Source organism: Pelodiscus sinensis, chromosome 26, assembly GCF_049634645.1.
Source record: "Pelodiscus sinensis isolate JC-2024 chromosome 26, ASM4963464v1, whole genome shotgun sequence".
NCBI classification, from domain to species: Eukaryota; Metazoa; Chordata; order Testudines; family Trionychidae; genus Pelodiscus; species Pelodiscus sinensis.
Genome location: NC_134736.1, coordinates 6193493 through 6212208, shown reverse-complemented (window position 1 = coordinate 6212208; position 18716 = coordinate 6193493). Strand labels below are relative to the sequence as shown.

The 18716-nt window shown below is 44.6% G+C and overlaps 1 protein-coding gene across 1 annotated transcript; it reads right to left on the bottom strand.

Moving 5' to 3' along the window:
* Positions 1 to 134: 134 nt before the first annotated feature.
* Positions 135 to 14338, bottom strand: POU2AF2 (POU class 2 homeobox associating factor 2). The gene is made up of 5 exons (XM_075909267.1): positions 14279 to 14338; positions 5587 to 5629; positions 2834 to 3123; positions 2333 to 2394; positions 135 to 1410 (listed from the first exon to the last, which is right to left on the bottom strand). Exons 1-5 carry the CDS (start codon positions 14336 to 14338, stop codon positions 999 to 1001), a joined length of 867 nt encoding a protein of 288 aa, XP_075765382.1. The 3' UTR covers positions 135 to 998.
* Between the last annotated feature and the right edge of the window lie 4378 nt (positions 14339 to 18716).

Below are 18716 nucleotides of genomic sequence, written 5' to 3'. Positions count from 1 at the left end.
ATACACACACCTCTTCCTCTGGGCTTCAAGCACGCAGCTCTGATTTAGGATGGCTTTGGGCAAAACATTGACTGTAAGTCTGCAAATGACTCCATGCCGGCAGGCTTCTGTACTCAGGAAGGCTGCCTTTGAAGTCAGTGTTACATAAACGTGCAAGTCTTTGCAGACTCTAAACTTTGGAACACCAGCTGTTTGAGGCAGGGACTGTCACTTACTATATATTTGCATAGTGCCAGGGGGACTGAGGAGCTTTTTGGAGCATTACACACCACAAATAATAATAAATAGTAATTCTTTGGGTATGAAAGCCACTGTAAGAGATAAGCACTTGCATACTGCAATCATTATTTTCCTTGAAGCAATCCATTGTGGCTGATCTCAGGTCACAAATGTTTATTTGTCATTGCTGGGTATGCTGTCTGTCCATGTTCACCCTCTATTTACTACCCCTTCCATAACTATCACCCGAGGGCAATGCCATATTTACATAACATTGGCATTTGGAATTTACATGTATGTGGCATACAATGAGAGATCACAATACAGAACTTACATTATTTGAAAACATTCCACCCCTCCCCACTATAACTATCTTTATGTAGAGTCGTTTCTGAGAAATCTTCTAAACTGCAATAGATGCAGTTTATCAGCAACGAAAAAGATGAGGTCCTGTTTCTTAAGGTTGCTTTCCAAACTGGGACTGATCCAACAGCCACTGATGTCATTGGACTTTTAAAACTGATTTTACATGAGCACTGGATCTGTTGTCTACAAGCTACACGGTAACCCTGACAATTATATGGCTAAACACAGCATAAAGCAACGTGTTGATTTTAGAAATGGCTGTTTCCTTCGTCTGAAAGTCTTCTTCGCATTTTTGCCTCCAGCTACGTTGTCACTGTCCTCGATTTTTCAATGATGGACTATAGGGAAAAATCCTTTAATCAGTTCAGCTGAGTGAAGGTTCGTTCTAATTTGTCACCAACTGGGAGCTTTCCTCAATAAGTTCTTCTGCACTCGTACGTCCCCCAGACTGGACTCCCGTCTTCTTTTGCCCAAGAGGAGCTTTCATGAAGGGTGGTTGTATCTAAGGGTTCCTCAGATGACAGGTGGAGCATCTTGGGAGGTAGGTCATTCGCTACAGTCATAAATGGTGAAAAGGAATAGGATGAGGAGGCAGGGTAACTGGGTATGTAATGGACGTCTTCAAAAGCAGGCAAAGAGTAGGACTGGGCACCTGGGATGGCAGAACTCCAGCTCGAGCTTCTGTACTGGGAAGTGTTTCCAGTGTCGTGAGAGGTGAGGCAGCTGGTTTGTAGACAATCTGAGCCCACGGCATCTGATTGGTTGAGGCTGTCAGGCGTGGCCTGCTCCCAGGGGTCTTTCTGTAGGAAAGAGGGCGAGGGAGATCTTTGAGTAGGGTTGCCAGATGGTTTAACAAAAAATACCAACCCCCCCCCCCACACACACAAAATAAACACCATGAAAAAAAAGGGAGAGACGAAAGTTGTTGAGGAAGAGGAAAAAAAAAAGGGGCGCTGTGCCTTTAAATGGCCCCGTGCTCCTCACTCCCCCGCCAGACGTGGCAGGAGAAAATTGTCCATCCGAGGGAAACAGGAAATACCGGACATTTCACATGTCTGGTATTTTCTGTTTTGTTTTTTTTACCAGATGGGGGACCTGAATAATGGACAGTTCAGGCGAAAACCAGACACCTGGCAACCCTATCTTTGAGAACAATGCCGTGTTTCCAAGCAAAAGGACACAAACACCTAAACTGCAGGGTCTCCTAGCTTCCAATTTTGCCAAGCTGAGCTATTCCAGCTTTCTCACCTAGGCCCTACACAGACAGCTCTGTATTGCCCTGCAACACCAGCGAAGAGTGTAAAAAAGTAATAGAAATGTAGCCGTGTTAGTCTAGTCGAGCTGAAACAAAAACCAGGACTGTGTAGCACTTTAAAGACTAACAAGATGGTTTATTAGATGATGAGCTTTTGTGGGCCAGACCCACTTCCTCAGATCAAATTGTGGAAGAAAATTGGCATGACCATATATACCAAAGGGATACAATCAAAAAAAGTGAACGCATATGAAAAGGACAAATCAAATTTCAGAACAGAGGAGGTATTGGGGGGGGGAGGTAAATGTCTGTGAGCTAATGATATTAGAGGTGATAATTGGGGAAGCTATCTTTGTAATGGGTAAGATAATTAGCATCTTTGAGAGTTCGGCATAAAGTGTCAAATTTAAGCATGAATGACAGTTCAGAGGATTCTTGTGTAAAAAGTGATTAAGGAAAACAGAGCTAGTATTTATGGCATGAATAAACTACGTTGCATTCAGTTCCAGATCAAGCGTGATTGTCTTGGGCCCTGATCCAGCAAAGCACTTTAACTGCAAACCCACGAGCAGCCCCCAGGAAGTCAATTAAAATTAAGCATCTCCTTAAGGATTTGGCTGGAGAAGGGCCTTAGTTATTATCCTGATGTGGTTTGAAAAGGGAGGGTGGAGCGTACAGATTCCTACATGCCATGCAAGAGCTATGGGTGTGGGACGAGCTTGGGTCTTGATCCTTGGGCTGGTAGGGGTAGGAGAACTTTGTGAGACTTCCAATCAACTCTCCTCCCACCGACGCAGGGCCCAGAAGGAGAGCCAGGAAGGCCTCGCAAGGCAGAAGGAACACAGGAACACAGCAGCATCGGATCTGTCCTAATGGATCAGATCAAGGCTTCCTCTGCCTCAGAACCAGGCCTCAAGATGTGGTGCACCCGTTACACAAGGCAACCCATCATTTAACCCAGGATACCAAATTCAGCTCAGTCCACAGACTTACTATTAAGAAATGCGCGGAGTCATTGGGGAAGGGAGGCAGGAGAGGGGGCAGTGAGGAGGTGCTGAAAAGGGAGCTGGTGCTGGGCGCCAGGGCAGCAGCGCGATAGTCCTCGGTGAAATAGGAGTCCGCTAGCGGCGGGTACGCTTGAGCTCCTGAGGAGTCACATGGAAAGGACTTTGCCCCCAGACATGAAGCATAAACATCATTCGAAAGCGGCTTAGCGTTGTGGAAATCCAAATCAGACAGGAACGATCTCCTCACGCCGTAGTAACTAGACATGGCAGGGGAGCCTGCTGGCAAGAACGACAGCCGTCACACAACAGGAAGAACGTGTCAAAATCACCACCCAATGGGCAGATCAACAGTGTTAGAAACCACAGAACTCTCCCTTCCCTCCATAACAACCCCCTGCCCACTTCCCAAGGCAGGAGAGACCCCTGCCCTTCTACAATTACCCCCACCGTGCCTGGTTTTACCCCATGATTATGATGGGGACCGGATTACACCCTAGGATCTTCTGGAAAGACCTCACCTAATCATTCTGCTGCCATTGCAGGGGTCTCAGGTGTTGGTCTCACCTCAGTTTCTCCTGTTGTCTGCTTGTGGTACAACCAGTTTAGTCTCCGAGGACTGAAATGCTTTAGCCTAATCTGAATATGGGGCTCAGTAGGGGGAATAATTGAGTGACATGTACCAACCTGTGAGGCACAGGATGCCACACTAGCTCTCTAATGGCCTTACACTCTATGAGCCTGTGAAGTTAGCAACCCAGATCACAGCATGGCCTTCCCCTTTCTCTCAGCCCTGGTGCCTGTTGCACCCGAACGTTACAAACTCTCTTGGTGGAAGATCTAGAAACGTGACTCCCAGTGACTCAGGTAAGCCCAGTTCAGGTAACAACCTTCAGCAAACCCAGCGTTGGCCAGTTTGGCAAAAGCACGTGCTCAGGCCAATCCCTGCTCAGCAAAGTAAATCATGGTTTGATTGGGAAGCTTTGCACTGAACTGCTTTGCCCAGGGGTCTGGGGTCCAGCCGTTTTGGCTTCTTGGTGCCCTTTCGGTTCCCCTCTCAGACCTAGTATCAGAGGGGTGGCTGTGTTAATCTGGATCTGCAAAAGCGACAGAGTCCTGTAGCACCTTATAGACTAACAGATGCACCTGACAAAGTGGGTCTTTGCCCACAAAAGCTTATGCTTCAATACATCTGTTAGTCTATAAGGTGCTACAGGACTTCTTGTCCCGCTCAGACCTAGTGTGTGAGAGCCCCTCTCACACTCCAAATCCCTTAATCCAAGACCAGAGCCTGCACCCCAACCCTCTGCCCCAGCCTGGTGAAAGTAAGGGAGAATGGGGGAGGGAGGGTGGAGGGAGTGAGAAGGGGCACGAAGGAGGGTATTTGGGTGTGAGGTAGATCTTGGATTGCACTTAAATTCAAAAAGTGATCTCGTGCTTAAAAAGGTTGGAGACCACTGTCCTACTGTAATAGCACCTGGAGACTCCAGCTGAGATCAGAGCCCCCCTGTGCCAGACATCATACAAACATAAAACCATCAGAACGGCCATACTGTGTCAGACCAATAGTCTATCTAGCCCAGTAGCCTGTCTTCCAGCAGTGGCCAAAGAGAGAGAAAGAGAGACAGAGAGAGAGAGGGAGAGAGCTGCGTCCCCAAAGAGCTTGAAGTTTAACTAGAAAGGACAGACAAAGGAAGTAGTATTCTCCCCATTTTACAGAAGGGAAACTGAGGCATTGAGTGATTTCTTTTTAAATGATTTGTCTAAGAGTTATATAAAGAGTCCAGTAGAGCCAGAAACTGAGCCTTGTTCTTCTGAGTTCCAACCCAGTGCCTTAACTACAAGACTGTTCTTCCCCTCTAGGAATTAGTTTGCCTTGCTTCTTTTCCCTTGGGGCTTCACGATTGAATATCATGAAGAGACCTTCTGAGCTAACCCTTCAGAGGCTCCTCAGTCTGAGTGTTGAGTGGTGCCATCGCAGTTCTTTGTGGTACAGTTTGAACCTCTGTAGTTTGGCACTCTTGGGTCTGGTAACATCTGTGGTCTGGCGTGATTTTAGTTAGTCCACTAATCACGGGTGTGGCCAAGTTTCCCATGGTCCCATAAAGTTTGTTTACAGCTGGCTCTCAGTGTTCTGTGCTGTTATGTAGCTCTGATTTACCCTAACTGGCCTCTTAGGGTGTGTCTAGACTACAGGGTTTTGTCGACAAAAGTGGACTTTTGTCGACAAAACTATACTTGCGTCCACGCTGCCTTTGAGTTATGTCGACATAACATCGACAAAACTCAGCAGTTTTTTCGACGTATATAAACCTCATTCTACGAGGAATAATGCCGTTTGTTGACAGAGTTCTGTCGACAGAAGACGTTATTGCATCTACACTGTCCTTTGCGTCTACACTGCCATGTTGACAAAGCAGCTTGATGAACTGAATGTAGTCTAGACACTCTTTGTCAACAGAAGCTTTGTCGACAGTATCTGTCAACAAAACTTCTGTCAACAAAAGCCTGTAGTCTAGACGTACCCTCAGAGCCCAGCAAGCCGTGGCAGTGTTGGAAATGCTGCTAGACAATATTGACCTCCTGTGGTTTGGCAAATTCTTTGATTCGGCACCAGTCAGGTCCCAAGGGTGCTGGACTAGAGAAGTACAACCTGTAGTATTTTAAAGCCCAACAACAGGAAGAATGAGACAGAAATGGCATTGGACGGCCAATGCTAAAATCATGTATGAAAATACTCACCTGATAGTTGAACAAATGGAGACGGAGGGGTGCTGGTACTGCCCTGAAAAATAAAGAGATATTGAAAGTATTTTTTTCCGCAATCCAGAATGTAAATGTGTAGTATGGAAGTAAGTTTGGCATCATTTCAGTGTAGGTTTGGAATTTCAGTGAAACTACGAGTGAGAAGCGAGTAGGCCCTGGACTACTGGAGAGAGAAAGTAACAGAAAATGGAGACGAGGGCAAGATTTCAGAGCTCAGGCAAGTGCTGCTAGAGACAGAAAAATCAAGATAACTGGGCTTGATGTTCATTTGCATTAAAGTTCCTTTACACAGAGTGGTGTAAAGTGGCTTTTGCTTGAGAATCAGCCCTGAAATGTCTGAATGTCTGGGATTTTCTGTGTTAAAAACTGTGCCCGATTCTGCACAGCCTGCACCATGTGCAGTCATGAATGCCAGTGGAAAGGGGGTATAAACTGTTACCGTTCTGATTTGTAAGCATTTCACACTCACTCTGCACAGGTGTAAATTATTCTGCATGGCACAGTACAAAGTTGGGCCTCTGTGTGTGTGTGTGTACCAAACTGGCATGGGGGGTGTCACTCACGTTCCCCTCTAGTGGCTGGTTTGCTAGTGGATAACAACCAACTATTGCTACCAGATAATGGAGCAGCTCATTTAGCTCAAGTCTGTTGTCTCTAGATGGAATAAAAGAACCTAAAAAGTCAAGGTTGGTAACATGATCCAGTCCCTGTCCAACATTAAATGGATTTAAATAAAGATTGGGATTTATCTGGCACTAGTGTGGGTAGTGGCATCAGCTGGATCCATTGCTGTGGCCCAGTCTAATCAGCACACATCTCAGGATGAGGTAGGATCAAAGTCACGGAAGTCGGGGGGGAGGGGCGGGGAGGGATAATTTTGAAACTCACATCAGTAGCCTATATTTTCTCCCCAGACCCCGCCCTTTCTGTGCTGATAGACAATACAGGCCTCCCACGGTTCGGCAAATTCTCTGGTTCAGCACCGGTCAGATCCCGAGGGTGCTGGACTAGAGAGGTTCAACCTGTATTAGCGTTGTGCTCTCTTACGGTTACGGTACCCCAAGGGGCTCTTGTCTCTTTGCAATCCCAAATTAAATTCCTACAGTCAAGTTAGCAGTAAATATGCTTTGCTCAGAGCCATTTCTACTGTCATTTGTATGAGTGTAGGAAGCTGCATTTTCCTACTCTCAAGTTTCCATAAAAGGTGGCCCAAATGAACATTATTTGACCCTTGTTCGTTCTGTTTGTTCACTATGCAGCATTTGCCACTGGCCACTGTCAGAAGACAAGATGGACCATTGGCCTGACAGTTTTCCATTCACTTCTCCAAAATACTGAATGGCTTCATCTACACAGTTTTGCTCTTTCACAAAAGCCTATGCAAATGAAGCACAGATTATCATATTGCCATGCTTCATTTGCATAACTAATTAGCAGCCGTTTTTGCGCAAGAGCCGCTCTTATTTTTTCAGGAAGAACAGCTCTTGCGCAATACCCTCTTGCGCAAAAATGGCTCCTAATTAATTATGCAAATGAAGTGTGCCAATATGCTAATCCACACTTAATTTGCATAGGCTTTTGTGGAAGAGCGAAGCTGTATAGACTTTGCCAGTGGAGCCAGCTGCTTGGATGCAAATGACATGAGTGGCACCTCCAAACATCCAGCTGCTTCTCCTCCCATGCAGTTGGCACACACTGTTAAACAAGTATCATCTAGGGCAGCGGTTCCCAACCTTTTCCAGATGGGGACCCATTTTGACAATTCAGGAAGACTTGGTGACCCAGGGCAATTCAAAAAATGTGTGAATGGCTCCTTAAGAGCCACCTGGGGAGACACCTGGCAACCCTTTTGAAATGTAATGGCGACCCATATTTATGTGCCGACCATAGGTTGGGAAACCCTAATGTAGGGGGTATGTCTACTCTTTTTTCCAAAAAAACTTCACTTACGTCCACACTGCAATTGTGTTCTTTTGGGAAAAAAAAATTGAAAGAACAGAGGGCTTTTTCCGACATTGATAAACCTCATTCTACAAGGAAGAAGCCTTTTTCCGAAAGTAGAATAGTGATAGATATGTAGCCGTGTTAGTCTGGTGTAGCTGAAACAAAAAACAGGACTATGGAGCACTTTAAAGACTAACAAGATGGTTTATTCACCTAATAAACCATCTTGTTAGTCTTTAAAGTGCTATATAGTCCTGTTTTTTTCCCGAAAGGTGTGTGTGGATGGGGAAGAGGGAGTTCTTTTGAAAGAAGAGGAAAGAGGAAAAAGCACAGGTGCCCTGGTGGCCACTCCGCCCATAGTAATCACAGTTGAAATGCGAGCTAGCACTCATTCAGAGTGAACAGTATCTGTCGAAAAAGCAGATCACTTTTCCCATGCGCTTTTGCTGTGTAAACGCTCTCTTTCGGAAGTTTTTTCGGAAGATCTCTTCCGGAAAAGCTTCTTCTGAAAGAAGCTGGCAGGCTAGACATACGCTACGTCTACACTGCTTCCCTCTTGCAGAAGAGGAAATGCAAATGGAGCGCTCATTAGCATTTCTCATGTGCTCATTTGCATAGTCTCATCCGAGCTTTTTTGCAGAAGAGGTTTTTGCGCATAAACCTGCAGTGTAGATGGGGGCCATTTTGCAGAAAAAATGCCTTTTGCGCAAGAACCCTTATACCTCAAAAAATGAGGTTTACGGGGTTCTTGCACAAAAGTCGGGTTTTCTGCAAAATGGCTCCGTCTACACTGCGTTTTTTTGTGCAAAAACCTCTTCCACAAAAAGGATCGGAAGAGAATATGACAATGAAGTACGAGAAGTTGCTAATGAGCGTTCCATTTCCAATTCTTTTTCCTCAAGAGGGAAGCAGTGTAGACGTAGCCATAACCTAGCACTGGAAGTTCAGTGGAGTTCTAGCAAGGCCTGAATAATATTTCATCCCTCAGCTCTCCATTTTAGTTTGTCTCCAGTGCATCATACCAATGTTGCTACTCCAACTGCATGAGCAGATGTCTGCATAACACATAACAGGCAGCTTTCTCCAGATGGAGAGATGCACGGTGTTGCGAGCACAGAGCTTTTGTACTGTGTTCTTTCTCCAAAACTCTGCTTCAAACAAAACAAAACAAAAACCCCACCAAGAGAGATGTTAACTAGTCCACTGCTTTTGACCCTAGAAGGTGGTGTAGGGTATTCAGTTTCCAGTTTGCATATAGCAAACAGGAGGTTCCTGCCATGCCAGGCAACCAAATTTAGAGGTTTAGATTTGAATTAAATTTGCCAGTGTTAAGACTTCCTTTAGCTAACATGGCATGCTTACAGCTGCGTACAGGCTCCTCCATGAAAATGAGCTCATTAGAACTAATAGGTGATTCAGGCTGCAAAGATAAGAGGTTTGCGGAAATAGTATTCCACTGGACTATACAGGCCGCTTTATGGTGGAGTATTTTACAGAATTTCTCCTGTTTGCTCAGAACTGCTTTGGGGACTATACTGAAAACACACACAAGAAGTGAATCAGCTGGATTCCCCTCCCCACACACTTTTACTCCTACCTCGTCAATCTGGGATGTTTGTCATTTTAGACACAAAAAACTTAAAGTCCCAAAGTAGAAGCAGTGACTAAGTGGTCAAAAAAAAAAAAAGAAATTATTTTGGTTTTGCCGGTTTTTGAGTTTTGCCCCATGAGGATCTGGATTTTCACAATGTGCCGAGCACCCAACTGTGAAAATCAGTCCTGCGAAGGGGTGTCTGGTGGGGCACCTCAGATCACTAGCCACTTATGAACTTTGCCAAAGAGAATGCACTATGTTATACCAGGTTAGAACTTGACCGTGCAAATCTGACTCAGACATCCATCTCTCTGCCTGTATGCACCCTGAGCGATCTTTCTCTAAACCAATATAAAGCTACTGAGGGCAGAAGTGGAAACTTTCCATGGGATCAGGTTTTCCTATCTGCAGAGTTTTCAGCACCTCCCTCTAAAATAGTTGGTACCAGCCACTGCAGGAGACAGGATGAAGTCCTCATCTGATTCAGTCCAGCAATCCTTGTTTGTTCTGCTATAATCCCTCAGGCTATGTCTATATTGGCAAGATTTTGCGCAAATACTCTTTAACGCAAGAGTTTTTGTGTTAGAGTATTTGAGTAAGAGAGCATCTACGCTGGCATGTGCCTTTGCATCAAAGATGTGCTTTTGTGCAAAAGCATCCATGCCAGTGTAAATGCTCTCTTGCATAAGAAAGCTCGGATGGCCATTTTAAACATCGGGCTTTCTTGTGCAAGAAATTGATGTTGCCTGTCTACACTGGCCTCTTTTGCAAGAACAGTTGTGCAAGAGGGCTTATCCCTGAGGGAGCGTCAGAGTATTTTCACAAGAAGCACCGATTTTATACATTAGAACGTCAGCGTTCTTGCACAAGTACTCGCGGCCAGTGTAGACAGGTGGCAAAATTTTGCGCAAAAACAGCTGCTTTTGTGCAAAATCTTGCCAATGTAGACATAGCCTCAGAGTTTACTGGGCCTGTTCATGTGAGGAAGGATACTCGTATGAGCAAGGGGGGGTTAAGGCTAAGGGTCCCCACTGGCAAATGCAATAGAGACCAGAATCAGTTTCTAGAGAATTAGAGCCCAGAAAATGAGGGATACCTTTTCAGCCAACTGGGAAAGAGGCAGGAATGGGTAGGGGAGAAATGCAGCCACTGTAGAGAAAATATTTGCAAGGAACTAAGAGCCAGCCAGGAGTGGTGAGAAGAAAGAGCTGAAAGACAAGGATAGCTGTAATTTTGTGACTTTTGACTGCCTCCTGCTCCTCTATTACATTGCATGGAACAAGACACCAATCCCACGAGGCTGGAACAAGCGTGTCTGAGTCACCATTCAGCAAATGCACACGGTCACCCTTCTAATTATAGCCTCGCCTTCTGCACCACGCTAGAATACTGTTAACCATACACACTTGCCACACAACTCTCTTGTACTGCTGCCAGTTGAATGATAAGCCCTGGTCACTAGCTGGAGTCTTGTGTTATCTCTGTGGCCTGTCTCCTCCCATTCCTCAGGTGCCTGGCTCTGGATGGTATGTGTTTCTTGGCAGGCAGGAACCTTTCATAATCTGAGAGAGAGTTCCAGGTTGGCCGAGCTCTTGCATTTTATACAATGCGGTCAAGTTTTCTGCTGCAAACTGCACTCTGCTGGAAACTCCTTTAATGCATGTGGTAGCAGTCCCTTCTTAAATTCAAAACCAGCTGATACCCTATAGTAAGGTTTGTTACCAGGAATGCAACCAGAAGTTACCTGCCTGCCCACTTTAAATATGAGTAGCATTGCAACTCCATGTCCCAAGTTGCAACGCCACTCACTTCCATTTGACCTAACCTCTCTTCCAGCATGACAGGGAGGGCAGGCCAAATTTGTGTTGCAATCCAGTGTATGGAGCCATGACACCACTAACTTAAATTTGCCTTGGCCGCCCATCCATCATCTGGTCTGGGGTCAAGACAGGAGCCTGGGGACCTAGACTACCCCTTGTTTCATTCTTCTTTTCACTACAGGTTGAACCTCTCTCGTCCGGCACCCTTGGAACTTGACCGATGCCAAACCAGAGAATCTTCCGGAACATGGGAGGTCAATATTGTCTAGCAGCATTTCCAACACTTCCACTGCTCACGGGGCTCTTAGAAGACATTTGGGGGTAAGTTAGAGCTAAGTAACAGCACAGAACACTGAGAGCCAGGACTGGTGGCAGGAAACAAACTTTATGGGACTCTGAGAAACTTGGTCACACCCATGATAAGTTGACATCTGGCTAACTGAAATCATGCTGGACAATGGAGGTTGCCGGACCAAAGAGGTTCCATTTATAGTAAAATGACTGTTTTACCCCCTTGAATGTAAAAAATATAAATAAAAATGTTTCTACAGTAATAAACAAGCACCTCCCAATTTAAGGTAAGTGAGACTTCTGCTCAGCTTTGAATCAATTGCTTTAAACTCCACTGGGCCATCGTTAAACTATCCACAGCAGGAAGTTTAAAATTTAAAGATGCTGTTTTAAAAAGGCATTTGACTAAACACTATGGCCGTGTCTAGACTGCATCCCTTTTCCGTAAAAGGGATGCAAATTAGACACATCGCAATTGCAAATGAAGCAGGGATTTAAATCCCCCCCACTTCATTAGCATAAAAATGGCTGCCGCTTTTTTCCGGCTTGGAGCTTTGCCGGAAAAAGGCGCCAGTCTAGACGCGGATCTTTCGGAAAATAAAGCCTTTTCCAAAAGATCCCTTATCCCTCATTTTAAGAAGGATAAGGGATCTTTTAGTGGGATGAGCTTTTAGTGGGATGAGCACTCAGACATTTAGCATGAGCATTAGGATCTGCAATATACTGAGAATATTCCGCGGGCTGATACCCTCTGTTATTTTTCTACCTGCCTGGGCTAGAGATCTCACCTCCATTCATTCATTCATTCCTGTGTACCTTAATTTATAAAAAAAGGTCCACACCAATACGCCCAGCCAAAGCTGAGGGGGCTCTTATCTACTACATATTTGAGGGAGTTTGTGCGTCTATTTATGTGTCTGCCCATCCAGCTGTCTGTGAGCCTGTTTGTTCAAGAACTCCTCCTAAACTGTAAGAGCTAGGACCTCCAAATTTGGTATGCAGCTTCCTCTTATCATAACTTAGCAAGGTAAGGGTTTGGTTGTGCCAGGAAAATGGGATGTGCCTGGAATTTGATTGTTTCTCATAAAATGGAAAGGGAGGAGTCTGGTAGGAGGGACAGTTATACTGTACAATACCCACAAGGGGGCAGCAAGGAGCCAGGACAGCTATAACCCCACTGGGACAGCAGGGGACAGGAGTGGAGAAAGGGACAGCTCTCTACTATATATTGCAGAGGGTTTGTGTGTGTGTCTGTCTGTCCCCCAGCTGGGATACATGCACCCCTCCCCTGGCTGTGCCTGAAACAGCTGCAGCAGCCATGGACAGGTGCTACTCACCTGGCCCTTTGATGCGGTGAGAGAGGGCTGGGGTAATCCTCTCTCCCTGGTGCAGCTGGCATACTGAACCGCTCATCCCCAGCCCCACCCCAGAACAATGATTTAAGTGAGGAAAAACAAAACTTATTTGAGTTAAGGACCCGAGCAATGCAGGGGAAATCTAGTACAGTCAATAAGCCAATTGGATTGGTGTTATAAAACAGTCCAAAGCAACAGCCCTTCTGTTTCCCAACTGACTCCTTTATTATTTACGCCCCTGCCCTGTGACCCATACAGTTTAATACCGCCTTCTTCCCAAGCAGAAGTTCCCTTTCACTCCACTGGCTTTGTCCTGCATCAAGGTTAGCATTGCAGAGTGTTTGGGATGGGAAGAGAGAGGTGATCTTGGGGGCGAGTGTGGGCTTAGTACATGTTAATCCTCTGGTCTCTAATGTAAAACACCTTGAATATTGGCCTATGAGAGTCTGGAAGATTTTTTTAATTTTAGAGTTAAAAATCCGCCATGAGCTATAATTCCATATGTGACAGGTTGTCTCAGCAGACTGAGCTGACTGATGCTTCCAGAGAGCTGGCAACGAACAACCATTGCTTAACTTGGTTTTGGATGTTTATTAACTCTCTTGGAATGGGCATTGGCACAGCTTCTCCCTGGTAATTAATCAGCACAGGCATGACCTATTTGCCTGTGCCTCAACTTTGGATTTCATTCTGCATTTCCTTATCAAGTGGTGCATGGCTCAGAGTATTTTTAACTCATTAGTCTAGTTCCTCCCTGTATTATTTCTGTTCATCACTGTGGGATTATGACAACTGTATCTTCCACCCAGCAGGAGTTGGTATAAGATTTGTTTAATATTGCTGGGGCTATAGTTGGTAAAGCAATTAATAACCTCGGACTTGGCCTTATTTGCCAACAACTTACATCACTAGACAATGCTTCCTGTGCGCGGCGAAAGAAAGTGCAGAAAACAACACTGCTGTGTCAGTTTACATCATTATTCAACAACATGGCTCGCTTGCATTATGAAACAAGCTCTGCTTCATTCACTGCAGGGAAAGCAGAGTGTGTGTGTGGGAAAAAGGGGGATTACAAGCAAAAGATAAATAGTTTGACTTTGGTTATGGAACTGCCTGGCCGGATCCTTGGGCCTTCATTGATTTCTGGAGCGCTAACCACCTGGATCCTGTTGCAGGATTGAGGCCTAGTTTAGGGTTGCCAGATGGTTTAACCAAAAATACCGAACCTCCCCCCCCCCCAAAAAAAAAACACTGGGGAAAAATTCTGTTGAGAAAATAAAGGGGGCAAGACCAAAGTTATTGAGAGAGAAAAAAAAAGGACCCCGAGAGTTATTAAGCAAAACAAAACAAACAAACAAAACAAACATAAAACAAAAAAAAAACCCAGCGTGGTCCCTTTAAGAACAAGCTGGGCTCTGTCTCTCCTAACAGGCTGCCAGCAGCTGGTGGCCATCTTGTTTTCCTGTTCCGGGCCAGACAGCTCCCTGCAGAACCAGGTAAGCTGGAGGGGGTGGGACCAGGGCTGGGACCAGTTGCTGAGTGTGTGTAGGGTTGCCAGGTATCCGGTATTGACCCAGACAGTCCAGTATTTTCACCTCCTGTCTGGGAAAAAATCTGAAAATACTGGATATTTTAGATGTCTGGTATTTTCTGAGTTGTTTTACCGGACAGGAGGCTCCCTGTTCATAATACTCCCAGTAGAATTTGACAACACTGCAAACCATTCTTGCCCTTTGCAGAGCTGGTCAAAAATGCCCATTGTTTTTTGCTAGACCGTTTAAAAAGTGTGATGTGGGGGAGCGATTTCCTTCCTTAAATTTCCCTTGATTTATTTTTTCACTGAAAAAAATACCCAGACACATTTGTCAGACAGAAAAATGTAATTTTTTACCAGATTTCTGGTGGGTTTGTTGAAAAAACAGACACTATCAACAGTCAAAATTTCAGTATATATATTTATTTATTTAGACCATTTTGATGAATTCTTTTCAGCCAGCTCTAGTATTTAGGGAATTTTTTCTACAAGGTCTGTCCTTTGTGGAAATCCATTTTGGATTGCGAGAACATGCATCATTGGTGGCAGTGATGCCTAGTGGACAGAGTTCTGGACTGGGACTCAGCAGACCTGAATTCTGTTCCAGGATTCGCCATGGGCCTGCTGAGTGATCTCATGCAAGTCATTTTAACCTCACTGTACCTCAGTTTCCCTATCTGTAAAATGAGGACTATGATTCTGATTGCTCTTTGTAAATATGTTTGAGGTCTACAGCTGAAAAGTGTTATAGAAGAACTAGGTGGAAGTATGTACATCTTTATTTACTAGGAGTCTCTCCCCAAAAAAATCTTTTTCCCCCCAAATTTGGAGCTCTCACTCTCTTTGCTTCCTTCCTCCCAAACACCCAGATAGAACAGAGGAAATGAAACATGGCAATTCGTGAGAAATCAAAATGCAAATTGCCCATATATCATCACAATGCAAATGTATTTGATATTCTCTGGAGAATAAAAGACCCACTATTGCTGAAGGGTGACAGTTTTAATATGTCACTCAACAGACCATTAGCTAACCTTTCTGACAACGATCAGGCCACCCGGAGAGCATATATCTGGGACTGTGAGCTTTCATTGGCTAAAGAAGGGTTTAGTGATTTCTGAGCAAATATCAGGTCCACGCAAAGGGTGGCATTATACTGCACCATAAATATAAATTATCATGCTCACTTGCCTGCTGTTCGGATTCCATAATATGGTTATCTATTTATCTTTTCTCACAGCAGTTGTTTTCCAGACTAAGAAGGTAATTGTCCCAGCAAATAAGGAAGTTTGCCCAGCCCGGTAGCTTTTATGGTAAGGAGTGAGCTATAGACTACTTTTGCATTAGCTACATACACAAAAACTATTCTGCTTTTGCATACAAAACAGGGTAAAAAAGGCAGGAGGGAACATTTATAATACTGGCTTATCTGTCTAGCTTAGGGCTTTCTAGATAGCCATCATGATAGTATCTATGTACTGAGTAGAGGACCTTCTGTATGTGCAGGAGTGAAGAGTGGATAAAGCATAACGCTTCTGAATCATTGTCTGAAGTTTCATTTGGTTTTTCAAAGCGAATGCATCTTGTGTCACTCTTGCACACGTTAGGCATGCACAAAAAGCCATTGTTTGTGTTAGCCATACACAAAAGTGCACTTACACAAGTCAGGTGTGCACAATGGTGTGTATATTCTTATGCATTTTGGACCTGTATGTCTAAGTTTATAAGTTGGTATGTTTTGTGTGGTCAGTTGTTATTTTGTTAAGCAATTTATGGGCTAAATTTTTGTTTAGTTGGCAGTTTAGTATTATTTTATTTTATTTTATTTTGCCACATGCTGTTAATGGACGCAAATGTGAACGAGAGGAGATTAATTTAGAATGTGTTTGCAGCTTAATTTTTGCTAACAGTGAAAATCTGACTGAAATGGTCTGGAAAGGAAAAAAGTTTCAAATGCTCTAAAATATCCCTTCTGCTCTAACTCCACAAACCCACCATATCCTGAGAAAATGAAAGACACAGTGATTTGATCATTATCATCCTCATCTGTCACAATTTTTCCCAGCCAGCCAGGGAAGAGAAATGATGCCTCTTGACTAAAGCGACCAATCACATAATAGTAATAGCAAATGCCTCCAGGCTATGTCTACACTACAGGGTTTTTGTGCAAAAACGGCCATTTTTGCGCAAAAAACGGCAGAGCATCAAGCTAATTTTTGTGCAAAAAAATGTAGTACATTGGCAGGACAGAGGGCTTTTGCCGGTAGAGTTATTTCTTTCCCCTCGAGGAATAACTCTTCTTTGCACTACAGCTCTTGCGCAAAAAGGCAGACGTAGATGCTCCGCAGGGGTTTCTTGCACAAAAATAGCCTATCAGAAAAAGCACAGGTGCTTTTGCGATGCGCTTTTGAGGTGTGGACGCGCTTTTGCACAAGAAGTTTTTGCAGAAGAACTCTTCCGCAAAAAACTTCTTGTGCAAAAACCCTGTAGTGTAGACAAAGCCTCAGAGAACAGTTTATCAATAAAGCCAGCATATCCAATGTGATTACAGCTGGAACTGTGTATCCTGTTCTGGGTACTATATCGCCTCCAAGTTGTCAGTGTCATTCTAGTAGTTTGGAGAAGAGAACAGAATTTATCGGGGGCAGAAAGGATAACATGACTTACGGTGAAACATAAGAAAGGAGCTAGGCTAATATTTGCAAAGTCACTCAAGGAGATTGGGTGATATCCTGGATTTACTAAAGACAATGGCAAAACTGTCACCGAGTTCAGTGGACTTCACAGCGGACATCACCCAATGGGAATTAATCATTTTTCAAAATCTCAGCCTAAGTGAGTATATTTGGGAGGGCAGGAGATATCTGAAGAATATAAAGTCCTAACACTGGAAGATGTTACACTCCAAGATAATTATTTGGGGTTCTGAACAGGGGTATAATTTTGAATAATTGGATAGAGTTAAGAGAGGCAAAATTTAGCCTGACATGGTCCATGCTTAAATCAATGCCAGAGACTTGGTTTCCGGAGATGATTCCCAGAGTGTATTCTACAGGGTTAAACACTCAGGGTCCGATGCCAGCTTTATGTTCGTGCAAGTGCTGAAGTCAATGGAGTTAAATTAGCACAGACACTCTGTGTCTGAATGGAGAATCTCTCGCTGACTCGCCCATATACAACCAGCAGGTATAATGGCAGCTCCATAAATAATATATGAGTGATGGTGAGTGAGAATCACATTGAAAGCATCTTAAGTGTAGCTTTGGATTCATTTTGTCCAAAATGTCAGGAAAGCAGAAAAGTCTGTGCAGCAAACGGCACTGCATTTGCTTGTAAGAGTTACAGATAACAGGGCAAGGTGCTTAGCTGACGCAAATGGGCAAGGAGCCATTGAATTTGGTGCCCCCAGAAGGCTATTCAACTGCTTTCTGCCACAGACAGCAGTGAAAGTAACTTAAAATTTCGTACAGGTACTGTCCTATTGCAACCCGGGTCTCTGCCAGCTCTTTAAATAGCTCCCTGCAAGCTTTTGCCGCTGCTCAGCTCTTGCGCCAGGGTGCACCCACTTACTTTCACCTCTGGCCACAAGAAGAATTTTAAGAGCTCAAGTTCAGAACGGAGAATTTGAGGTAGACACTAGTGACTGTGTCCCAGCTAAGAAGTTATTCAGAAGAGACAGGAGGTTGGTTGGGTTAAAATGGCACCTGCTCTTTCGTCTAATTGGTTCTTCCCCAATGTATAGAGTTTCTCCTTTTATAGCCGAGATGATCAGAAGTGACCAGTGAGCTTCTATTTTTGGGTGCCCAATTTAGGACCTTGAAAAGGGCCTGATTTTCAGAAAGTGCCAAGCAGCTACCTTCTGAAAATCAAGCCCTTTTAAGGCATCTCAAGCTGTTAATTGCTTTTGGAAATCTTACAGTGCATTCAAATGACACGTCCAACTTTAGGTAGACAGAGAAATTCCAAAAGGGGAGATTAAATTTAAATTCCGAGCTGTTCAGTGTCTCCAGTAGCCAGCCGTTCTTTGCCACCTTAGCTTTTTAAGATTAGCCTCCTTTCCTGGGAAGTGGCTGGACACCCAGGAAGTCAGTGAGAATTCTGACACTGTCTCAAGCCATTTGACTGTCTTTTGCGGCATTTGCAGAGAGCAGGAGAGAAAACTTTCTTCAGGCGTTGAGCCAAGTCTGAGGAAACTCCCCCCTCCCTCCCCTGAAACTAATGACTATCACATGGGTTCCCAAACTGGGGGCATGCCCCCCTAGGGGAGCGTGACGAAATTCCAGGGGGGGTATGAGGCGACCCATAGGGTGTGTGACCCCCCTATCAATTCCTCCCCCCCTCCCAAGTTTTGCTGTTATTTTTGGTTTTCGTCCCCAGTCCCTTTTTTTTTCCTCAACAAGTTTTACTGCTATTTGGGGGGGGGGGGGGGGGGCGTGAGGGTTTCTCAAAAACCAAAAAGGGGACATGATGCTGAAAAGTTTGGGAACCACTGGACTATCACAAACCTGGCCACTTTCCAGTCCAAGCACAAGGTGCATTTCCCCCCCGTACCCCTTCTAATATCAATA